The following is a 10,608-nucleotide window of genomic DNA, read 5'->3' as shown; positions in this document are numbered from 1 at the left end:
TAATTTACGAAAGGAGCAAGTGGGCGATGTAGAAAAGCTCGTGACATTCAGGAATGAAAGTAGAGGACATAACCCAAAATTTTATTCTGATATTGATTATGACTCGGAGGGTGTAGTGAAGAATATTTTCTGGAGTCATGCTAGCTGCTAAGTCAACTATGCTGAGTTTAAAGATGTGGTCATGTTTGACACCACATACAGGAGCAATTTGATGGCTTTGGAGGAGCTCGCCGAGGAGGCGGGGAGAAAGAGACTGCAATCTCACGAGCAACGCTGCAGCGTCACCTTCAGCAGAAGAACATTGAAACTGGAACCAAAATACCATCCTTCGGCGGACCGTGATAGTCATCAAAGTGAAAATTAGAAAATTTCTGACTCCATTGTATATAGATTTTTGTAACCCTATCAGGAGTGTTGTGTGTAACCCTCATCGCTCTATAATGAAAAAAAATCCACAAATAAAAAACTAATGTAGAAACATTATCCTAAATAAATATTTGGGTTTTGCATATAACCTAGCATACCCACAATATTTTCTGTTGTTCAATACCTATCTAGCATGCCCACAATATAGTGGGTAAAACTAAGCAATTGCTAACCAAAAAGGGTGCACAAATGGGAAATAAAAATACCTGCACTTACTCATCCAAATTGGTAGAAAATTAGAAATGGGGCGGTACCGAAGAGTACCGGGGGGAAACAAAGAAGAAGCCAACGGCAAACACATGTTTCGTACCACCGAAATCAGCTTAGGGAGAACACCAATGCAGCTACATGATAGAAAAAATGGAAATTACATCTCAAAAGCAGCGTCTCACCACGGTTGGCAGGATTTAAATCGCAAACGATAATTATGGCGCAGCTCTGATGCCACATAATAATAACCAAAGTATCGAGAAAACACAAGCATCAATAATTAAGGAGGCCTAATTGAGGAACTACTAGCAGGTTCCAATTGCAAAAAAGGTCAATAGAATGATTATAGCTTTAACCAAATGATTGACAACTCAAAATGCAACTTAGCCATAAATAACACTAGTTTTGATTAAATCTGTTTGAAAAACTTCGACAATGTTAAACATCATCATGTAAAAAAAGAGCTTCTCAGGGTGTTGTAAAAAAAAATTCTAAATCAGCTAATTAATCCAAAAAAATTGAGTACGTGCAGACTAACAACTACATAAATCTATCTACAAATTCTGATGGAATAATTTAGGAACAACCGTGACAAACCTGGGCAAAGAAGAAAGGCGCTACTGTGAAGCTACTGGTCACCGGCCGCACGCCCGGAGGAGAAAGAGGGTTCGAGCGTGCAGTTGAACGAGAGAGTTTTTCATCCGCCGCCGCCGTGCGCCATTCCAGTCTTGCTGCAGAGAGAGACAACACAGGAAAGAGGAATAGCGCGTAGGTAGATACAGAGGGGAGGTTGATCCTACCTATCGCGCCACCGTTGTTCGGGCGCCGCCGCTGTTGACTGTTGTAGGTCCAGCCGCTCGCCGCCGGACGCAATCCCCAGCTGAAGCCGCTCGCCGCCAGCAGCAATCAACGATTGAAGCCGCTCGCCAACGGACGCAATGCAAAGCAGTCACTCGCCGGCCACATCGGTGATTCCCACAACCGCACACACATATTGGATTTGACGATTGTGGGTTAGCTCCGATCACCCTGGTGGATGCGGGCACGCGGGGGTCTAAATGGGTTCGGCCCATCAGGAGGAACTAACTCGGTCGATTGACCTGGGTGCAGAATTGGGTGTCTAATAGAGTCTCTCTCTCTCTATATTTTTTTCTAACAAGAACATAGACCAACTTGAATAAATACGAGTGAGTACCTGGTCACTCCAGGGACAAAGATATGATATACTACTTTACATCAAACCACAAGGGAAAATAGTCTCAGTCGTTTACTGATTATTCTCTGGTGATTGTTTTAAACCAGAAAACATTCTCTCCTAAAATTAAGTATTCGATGGGCATCATATAAATGTTACAAGTATGTGAAAGTACATAACACATCATGATCAAAAGCTACAAATTCCTCAAAGAAATAGAAGATATAACCATATGCAAGGTTTCCCTAGTGGTAAGCAGATATAAGTAGTCCAAAGCTAGTGGAATTTCTAGTCTTTTTTATTTTTCTTGGGTATCCCAAATTTAAATAGAAAACAATATAATAATGAGGTTTTCTGGATTACACAGTGGGATATTAATTGAGATTGTTTTCTCTGTTTGTCACAATTCAGATCATGGATAAAAACAATAAGGTGACACGTAAATTGGAGAGAATTGACTCACTTCCATTGATTATCTGCATGAAAGTCGGAGAATTGAGAGCTTATAACTTTGCCTTATGTTGGACATCTTGAAATTATTAATCGGAATTGCATACCGAAAAAAGCAACCTAAGAAGCAACAATTATATAAATTCAGAGCAGTTGGATAATCAGGTAGGATGATGTACATTATAGAAAGCATACCTACCACTAATTTTGAGATGGATGAATCTTTTGGCTTCTCATTCTTTAGAAGTAGTGCAAAATATTTTCATCGTCAATCTCAGCAAAAGTATCTCTCTCAACATAACATCATGTCACTAGACCATTCATCGCTTATCTCATTAGAAAATTACAAGTTCCGTGCTGAGAAGGCTCTTTCAGTTGTTGCTCTTGCTACTGGTAAAATCAACAACAACTCAATGAGCCGATAAACCAGTGGAAAAATCAAATGTGCTTCAGTTTGAACCATCTTCACAGAAAGAGTTGGAAGATCACGACAGCTGGAAAATTTAGAGGTACTTCTCATATTAAGGATGAACATGTGAAGTTGTTCTTTGAGGATTTCACAGTCTGGTGTAGAGAAATCATAAGAATAAGTCTCAGCAAGTCGAAGAAGCATGCCATGATCGAATTTGGAAAAAGAGTCACTTGGATCAAGGCAAGCAATGCATCTTAATATCTCAACAGATGATTTACTGAACCGACTGTTAATATCAGTAGTAATTGAGTCTATCAAAGCACTAAAAATATCAACATGATAATGATGATAACACTTAACAAATTGCCTCATACGCCGTGAAACACCCCTAATTGGCATACTACTATCCATACTTGGCACCGGAATAGACACCGCAACACAAAAACTCTCTACTTCTTCAAAAAATTCACCCCACTGGTTCTCCCACAAGTCCCGCAAAACGTCTTTCACAGGTTCAATCAAATCCATCGCGTTGACAACGTATTTACCTTCCTTTTCCAAGAGACATAACAAATCTCCTGTCCAGCTAAACACTCGCACTTCAAAGGTCTTCATTGTTTGTATCAAATCATTTGGTGACCAATACTCTCCATTACAATTCATAAAATCTGATGTTGTTCCCAGCTGACAAAGACGACTTTTCTTTTCATATACAGTTTCTAGTGCTTTCAGCACTCCATCCCATGTCGTAAGCAAATGAAGCAAAGTTTTACAGTATGAACCCCACTGTGTATGTGCAGGCCAGGCATCAAGATCACTTTCTTAATGTATTCCTTTGCCTGGTAAAGTCACGCTGCTCTCTATTTTTTTTTCACAATCTTTGCATAGTACTCTTGTACCAATGCATCTTTTGTTTTAGAAGAGTCAGCCACAGTTTTAACAATTCCATCCACGTAGAAGAAAAAATCACCAATAGCTTTATTGCTCCTTGCGACAGAAATAATAACCGACTGGAACTGTTTGGCGAAACAATGTACATAATGGGCATATGGGTTTTCCTTCAGAATTAGTGACTTCAGTTCATCATATTCTACTGTCATATTTGAGACTAAATTACAACCTACCCCTCTTAGTCTAGAAATAGATAAACCATGACGAGTTAACAAACCATACAAAGCTTCTTTCATTGAAAGGGCTGTATCTAGAGTTGTCTATTCAGTACCAAGTAATCTTTCGATGACCTGCCCATGCTTGTTCACGAACCTCACAATTATAGAAATTTTTTCTAGCATAACTTTATCATGAGGCTCATCAACAACTAAAGTGAAATAACTATCTCCGATCTCATCAACAATGGTCTGTGCGATCACTTCTGCACAAGATTTCACCAAAAATTTCTGCGTCTCTGGAGAAGTCAGTTCACCATAGCAAATTTTCAATAATCGGCAGGTCAAATGACTTGAAATCGTTCATGTACCAATTCAGCATCTCCACAAAGTTCCATTTATTTCCAAAACTGGGCCATTCTTCATGTTCATAAAAGGGAAGACCTTGTGACAGAAGAGATCTTGCACAACATAAACTAGCAGCCATGATCTTACTACGACTTTTGAAATCCTCATAGTATTGCCTTGCAATATATCGTGACTACTATTAACTCCACCAACATGCCCATTGAAAGTTTCAAACGCATCATTCCAGTTGCTAAACCCAGATACAGAGATGGCTGACTCTTCATTCCATATATATATTGCCTTCAGAACAAACAGATTTTTTTATAGGTTTAAAGTTACTCTCCGTTCCTAACACATAACAGTGGTATGTCATAATGTTTGACATAGAAACAGAATCAAACATCACCCGGGAAATTATATTGAAGCATCAACTTACTTGACGAGTTGCGGTGATAGCCTCAATGAAAATTCAGGCAGCTCGGGTCAACCACCCATTACTCTAAAACAGAAGTAGTAACATTTAGTTGGTACTGAAATGGGCATAAAGTAGGAAGACTACATGGAGTCCTTAGTTATAATTAAAAAATATAAATAAGATTATTGTTACATAAATTACTAATTAGTGTGCTCCTTGGAAAGCAAGCTACATAATTGGAATTCTGCTGCAGGAAATTATTCACAAGGAATCAGAGAACATAGGTTTCATCCAAGTGATTGAAGGAAACAATAAGCAAATTATGTAACGAACAATATGGACAACGAACGTAGGCTTAGAGTGTAATGGATACAGTTCAAAATTGAGAAAAATGCCAATTTGATCTAGGAAGTTGCCCCAGAGGAAGTTGGTGACCAAATCGCACATCTGGGGAAACTTCGTAGACCAAATTGGAGATTTTCTCTTCAAAATTTCAGCTCTAGTAGGTTTACTTCCACCTTTTTTTTTCTGTAGATATCTGTGGTCTATAAGCATCCATACACAGTCACATCTGCTTCTGAATAATATCACATTTGGGGTACTAACCTGACGTCCATTTTCACTTCATGGCACGAACCAATCTGCGGTGGCAGCAGCGATGATTACGGCAATGCGGGGGCGTGAGATCCAGGCGTCGGAGAGGATTAGGCGACGTCAATGAGGAGGGGGGCGGCGCCGGCGGTTAGGGTTCGTCGCCTTCCCTTCCCTGAAAGTGCGAGTAGTTCGCGCCTAGGCGAAACAGAGAGAAAAGAATAGAGGGGTCAGGCTCATAATGGGCCTAGGTTGTATACTGGGCCGTTCAATTTGCGCCAGTTCTGAACTGTTTCCACTTCATACGGCACGACCTATTCCCTCCTCCCGGCTTCTCCCACCCGAAAACCCTACCGTCACGCCGCCGCCGCCATGGCCTCCTCCTCATCTCCGGCGAAGCGCCGGCCACCGGGCCCACTGGCTCTGGGTCTGGAGTCCTCGGCCAACAAGATCGGCATCGGCGTCGTCTCCATGTCGGGGGAAATCCTCTCCAACCCGCGCCACACCTACATCACCCCGCCCGGCCACGGCTTCCTGCCGCGGGAGACGGCGCAGCACCACCTCGTCCACCTCCTCCCGCTCCTCCGCGCCGCGCTCGCCGAGGCCGGCGTCTCCCCCGCCGACCTCGCCTGCGTCTGCTACACCATGGGCCCCGGCATGGGCGGGCCGCTCCAGGTCGCCGCCGCGTCGGCCCGGGCCCTGTCGCTCCTCTGGGGGAAGCCGCTCGTCGCCGTCAACCACTGCGTCGCGCACATCGAGATGGGCCGCGCGGTCACCGGCGCCGTCGACCCCGTCGTGCTCTACGTCTCGGGCGGCAACACGCAGGTCATCGCCTACAGCGAAGGCAGGTACAGGATCTTCGGGGAGACCATCGATATTGCCGTCGGGAACTGCCTCGACCGCTTTGCCAGGATCCTCGAGCTTTCAAATGACCCGAGCCCTGGGTATAACATTGAGCAGGTAACGGTAGTTTCCATTGGCTTTTGGTACCTGTGAATTTCCCAAAAGATATGGTTCTAGATTGTAGACATGCATAGATTTCTTCGTAACTATGATTGTGTTTGCACTGTAAAAACATATAGAAAGATAGACTTATATTACAACAGATGACAACAATCAATTGGTTGTCTATTATTATGGAACAAGTTTGCATGTACACATAGCAAGTCCAAGTACAATAATCTTGTGGATTCATTGCTAAGTGGTAGTGGTACATATGAACACTCATATTTAACTGCTCCCTGATTATGTTGCTGCTTGCATCCACCATGACCATAAGTCTCCTCTGGTGCAATTAGGCAAACCCCCCATTATTGTTGGCCTCAAAATTGTAACTACTGTCCAATTGCCGGTAAAGATACTTCGATTCGTTTATGCTATGGATTTCTCATCCGTCATTTATCTGCAGAAGCGCACATACAACTGGTTAAAATGTAATTATCAGTGGTCATTGCTGAATAACTAGAGTCAGGAGGATAGCCACATGATATGAGGGGATTGGAACCTACAAAATAGAACGTGAGTCTGGAAGGACGAACTGGGGCAGGATAGTAATTTATATTGTTTGATTGATAATGCAGACAGGCCTCTCTTTGTATAGATATGGTGTGCCTACATATTTCTCAAGTAGTTTCTTATATCTATGAAACCTGATCTCTAATTCAAAAATACTAAACTGGTCTTTATCTCTATCGTAACTAAATAGTAGTCTATATATACTCATGTAATGCCTAATTTTGTGCGCATGCGCAAAATATTGTATTATTGTTTAATTAGGAAAAATTGTAACGTTAGGTTTGGCTGGCTTAGTAACTTTTTGAATTAGAGATAGTATTCCATAATGGTGCGATGCTAATTGAGAATCAAGTAAGCCATTTCTATATAAAAGGAGGCATGCATCTATTCTCAATCAAGTAATGCTAAAGAGTCAATCAATCTACTCTCTTTCCCCATTTACTCAAATCTATGTTCTGTGATCAAATCTTATATGCCCTACCTATTTGGCTATTATCTTGATTCAGCTATCTCCATTAATTATATTGCATGGGCCTTCAGTCAACTTTTTTTTGCATAGGCCTTAGGTCAATTAGTTGAGAAGAATTTTTTGCACCACATCGAGTTAAGATTAGATTAGGGTGCGGAGCCTTGAAGTAGTGAATAGGTTATTATAGCTATTTTAAAGTATTCCAAACCTTGGGGGTAGATCAGAGTTCAGTAAAAGATATCTCTGTTGATAAATTTGATGGAACAATGAAGTTGTTATATTGTTCTTGGGCAATTTTCTCTTGCTTTTGTTGACATTCGAGATTATGAAGTTACATTCTTGATCTTTGGAGTTAAGTATTTAGAATCCGTAGCAGCTTAGTAGGCCATTAGTTGCATCGTAATTGCGTTGTAGAAATTCGTGCACATTAGTAGACCACAGGCCTAAGTTTTCATAAACTGTTAATGGTGCTTGAATCATAAACATTAATTGTCTTTCATTCATCTGCACGTTTAAAGGCCTTGACTACTAGCCCTTGGAAGACTATTTCCAGTATTAGTACTTTAATGTATTGAACAAATGTGAATATAAAAAAATGTATTGAAAAAATGAAAGATTGATATAAATGTGTGAGTAAATAACAGCAGACTTATCAATCATAAGAATTCAAAATAAACCTTGGTAACAAACATACAATCTAAATTGTTTCTGCAAGGGATACGAGTAATGTATTCTGAGTCACAAAAATAGTTTTGCGATACAAATGTGGTATTGGTGTTCAGATTCCATCTTATGTTGGCCTCTCGGCTCCTTTCTTTCTGTTTGAAATGAAAGGTAACTTACATTCCTTCAACACATGTATGGTTATGTGATATGATGCAGTCTTCTACTTTCCCTGTAGCATGTTTATTCAGTCTACCATGTCTTTCTCTTTTCAGCTAGCAAAGAAGGGAGAGAAGTTCATCGATCTCCCTTATGTTGTAAAAGGTATGGATGTGTCATTTAGTGGCATATTGAGCTTCATAGAAGCTGCAGCGATTGAGAAGCTTAAAAGTAACGAGTGCACACCTGCAGACCTATGCTACTCATTGCAGGTACATGTGTATTGCTGAACTCCTTTAGTGTACCCATGTACAGACAATGCTTGTGCTTACTTTCACTGAGGATAAGTTGTATAGGTTCTAATTAAGACGCTTAATGGCCATATCCAGGAAACTCTCTTTGCTATGCTTGTTGAAATCACTGAACGTGCCATGGCACATTGTGATTCAAAGGATGTTCTTATTGTTGGTGGCGTTGGATGCAATGAACGTTTGCAAGAGATGATGAGGATTATGTGCTCAGAGAGAGGGGGTAGGCTGTTTGCAACTGACGATCGATATTGTATAGACAATGGAGCGATGATTGCATACACTGGTTTACTGGCATATGCACATGGTGTGACCACTCCCTTGGAGGAGTCGACATTTACTCAAAGATTCCGAACTGATGAAGTTCATGCAATTTGGAGGGAGAAGGAGATGCCAGTGTTAAATAACATCCATTCTGATGCAGTGACTGAAGTGTCTGTAGATGGAGTCTCTCTGCCCACTCCAATGGCTGTAGAGTCCTGAGGTACAATTGTTCTTTCATTTTATCCTGTCGTAATTCCTTTTTCATACATAGTTAAAGCTGTTTGAACCCCGTCTTGTGGATTTTGGATCAGTTTCATCACATGAAAGATGATCTATTCAGAATACCCATTTCCCTTACAATGATTTCTGCTTGAACGAGTCATAGATAATTCAATTCCTGGAAAGCTTTTGTTAACATGCACACAATTCTTTTTTTTTCTCCATTTTTTATGTTATTTGCTTTGCATGTGAACATTGTGCTGCTAATCTAATTGTATTAGCTCCATGTTTGCTGGTAGTATTTGAAGGACTTAATAATACTTGTGGCATTGCACAAGTCTGTAATGCATGCTTTTAAACTACAACACTATTGTGGCTTTTGGTTCTAATTTTGAATTCCTCTCGGAGGAAAAAAATTAGGCTCTCAATTCAATTTCTGACATTCTTCTATTCATCCAGATCCATCTATGCATTTGCTAGTGTATTGTTTGCATTTCGATGAAGGAATTGGTATAGTCCTGACCAACTGATGATTAGTGTCCTTCTTTCGGCCACAGGTAAATTCGTAGAGTTGCGGGTGCCTTCCCTTCATGGTTTCAGAGGAACATCAAAATTCTGCGGTCCCCTCTGCTTGATGATCGGAAGCGTTGGTAGCATCATGGTAGAGTGCCTTGTACTGTTGTGCTTCTTACAACGACTGACTGGAATGTCTCACCAGCTGCAGAGCTGGGGGACATTGACATAACCTTGTAACACGGACCCATTAACGTTACATAACTTTGATCAACATCTGGTCAATTAACTTCCGATCCTATGTTTGATCCCTGAATTTCATGTAAAAGCGAACTTAAAGTTGGGATAAGTTGATGTGGTTAGCAGTCCCCATTTTGAAAGTTATACTTTGGTATTACCTGTTGTCTCCAGGGAACACAGTTATACATATTGTTTTGTATATCCTTCTTTTCTACTTTTCATGATATTTAGACATTGATTGTAAGGTGATACTTAGAGAGAGTGTTGTCCCTCAATACAAGCTGGTGGTTGCTGACTTTCATTTTAGGATCCGTGTTCAGTGGGGTAAGCGCGTCAAAGTCGCTAGAACAAAGTGGTGGAAGCTCAAGGGTGAGGCATCCTAGACTTTTAGGGAGAGGATTATTAAGGAGGCCCTTGGGAGGAAGGAGGCGATGCAAACATGATGTGGACGAGTATGACGACCTGCTTGCGGAAGACCGTTGTAGAGGAGTTTGGGGTGACTAAGGAAAGTAGAAGGGAAGCTAAGGATACATGGTGGTGGAACGATAAGATCCAGAAGGTTATTAGGGAGAAGAAGGACTGTTTCAGATGCCTATATCTGGATAGAAGTGCAGCTAACATGGAAAAGTACAAGGTGGCGAAGAAGGCTGCAAAGCGGGCGGTGAGTGAAGCAAGGGGTCCGGCGTATGAGGACCTCTACCAACGTTTAAACACGAAGGAAGGCAAAAGGGACATCTATAAGATGGCCAAGTTTAGGGAGAGGAAGACGAGGGATGTCAACGAAGTCAAATGCATCAAGGACGGAGAGGATCAGCTTCTTATGAAGGATGAGCCGATCAAGCGTAGATGACGGGAGTACTTTGACAACCTTTACAATAGAGAGGTTGAGAGCTCTACCATTGAGCTAGACGACTCCTTTGATGATACCAACATGTGTTTTGTGTGACGTATCCAGGAGTCTGAGGGTAAGGAGACGTTAAGGAGGATGAAAGGAGGCAAGGCGATGGGTCCTGATGGTATCCCCATCGAGGCGTGGAGAGACCTTGGAGACATAGCGATAGTATGGCTAACGAAGCTTTTCAACCTCATTTTTCGGTCAAACAAG

At 41.5% G+C, this 10,608-nt stretch overlaps 2 protein-coding genes and 1 long non-coding RNA gene across 5 annotated transcripts; 2 read left to right on the top strand and 1 right to left on the bottom strand.

Annotated features, from left to right (window-relative positions):
• Positions 1-667: 667 nt before the first annotated feature.
• LOC127295458 (uncharacterized) lies at positions 668-5,441 on the bottom strand. 2 transcript variants are annotated; one of them, XR_011754717.1, is made up of 5 exons: positions 5,169-5,441; positions 4,584-4,646; positions 2,481-4,495; positions 1,234-2,401; positions 670-770 (listed from the first exon to the last, which is right to left on the bottom strand). It is a non-coding gene; the product is annotated as an uncharacterized lncRNA (long non-coding RNA). The 2 variants fall into 2 exon arrangements; XR_007847855.2 differs by having other exon boundaries at positions 668-2,401.
• LOC127295442 (uncharacterized) lies at positions 5,442-9,702 on the top strand. Of its 2 annotated transcripts, none has more exons than XM_051325401.1 (4): positions 5,442-6,113; positions 8,076-8,231; positions 8,349-8,751; positions 9,308-9,702. In XM_051325401.1, exons 1-3 carry the CDS (start codon positions 5,526-5,528, stop codon positions 8,748-8,750), a joined length of 1,146 nt encoding a protein of 381 aa, XP_051181361.1. In that variant the 5' UTR covers positions 5,442-5,525; the 3' UTR covers position 8,751; positions 9,308-9,702. The 2 variants fall into 2 exon arrangements, with proteins under 2 accessions (XP_051181361.1, XP_051181368.1); XM_051325408.1 differs by having other exon boundaries at positions 9,210-9,702.
• A 255-nt stretch (positions 9,703-9,957) lies between these two features.
• On the top strand, positions 9,958-10,353 carry LOC139832304 (uncharacterized). The gene has a single exon (XM_071822033.1). The coding sequence runs from the start codon at positions 9,958-9,960 to the stop codon at positions 10,351-10,353; it is 396 nt and encodes a 131-aa protein (XP_071678134.1).
• The last annotated feature ends 255 nt before the right edge of the window (positions 10,354-10,608 follow it).

Source organism: Lolium perenne, chromosome 1 (assembly GCF_019359855.2).
Source record: "Lolium perenne isolate Kyuss_39 chromosome 1, Kyuss_2.0, whole genome shotgun sequence".
Lineage (NCBI taxonomy): Eukaryota > Viridiplantae > Streptophyta > Magnoliopsida > Poales > Poaceae > Lolium > Lolium perenne.
The sequence above is the reverse complement of the archived record's forward strand: the minus strand, read 5'-3'. Positions and strand labels throughout refer to the sequence as shown.

Bases quoted from the DNA above. Each gene is read 5' to 3' on its own strand.
- LOC127295442 (XM_051325401.1), top strand. From the start codon at position 5,526: ATGGCCTCCTCCTCATCTCCGGCGAAGCGCCGGCCACCGGGCCCACTG. The intron at 6,114-8,075 runs GTAACGGTAGTT...TTCTCTTTTCAG, and splicing joins CTGGGTATAACATTGAGCAG to CTAGCAAAGAAGGGAGAGAA. The intron at 8,232-8,348 runs GTACATGTGTAT...GGCCATATCCAG, and splicing joins ACCTATGCTACTCATTGCAG to GAAACTCTCTTTGCTATGCT.
- LOC139832304 (XM_071822033.1), top strand. From the start codon at position 9,958: ATGACGACCTGCTTGCGGAAGACCGTTGTAGAGGAGTTTGGGGTGACT.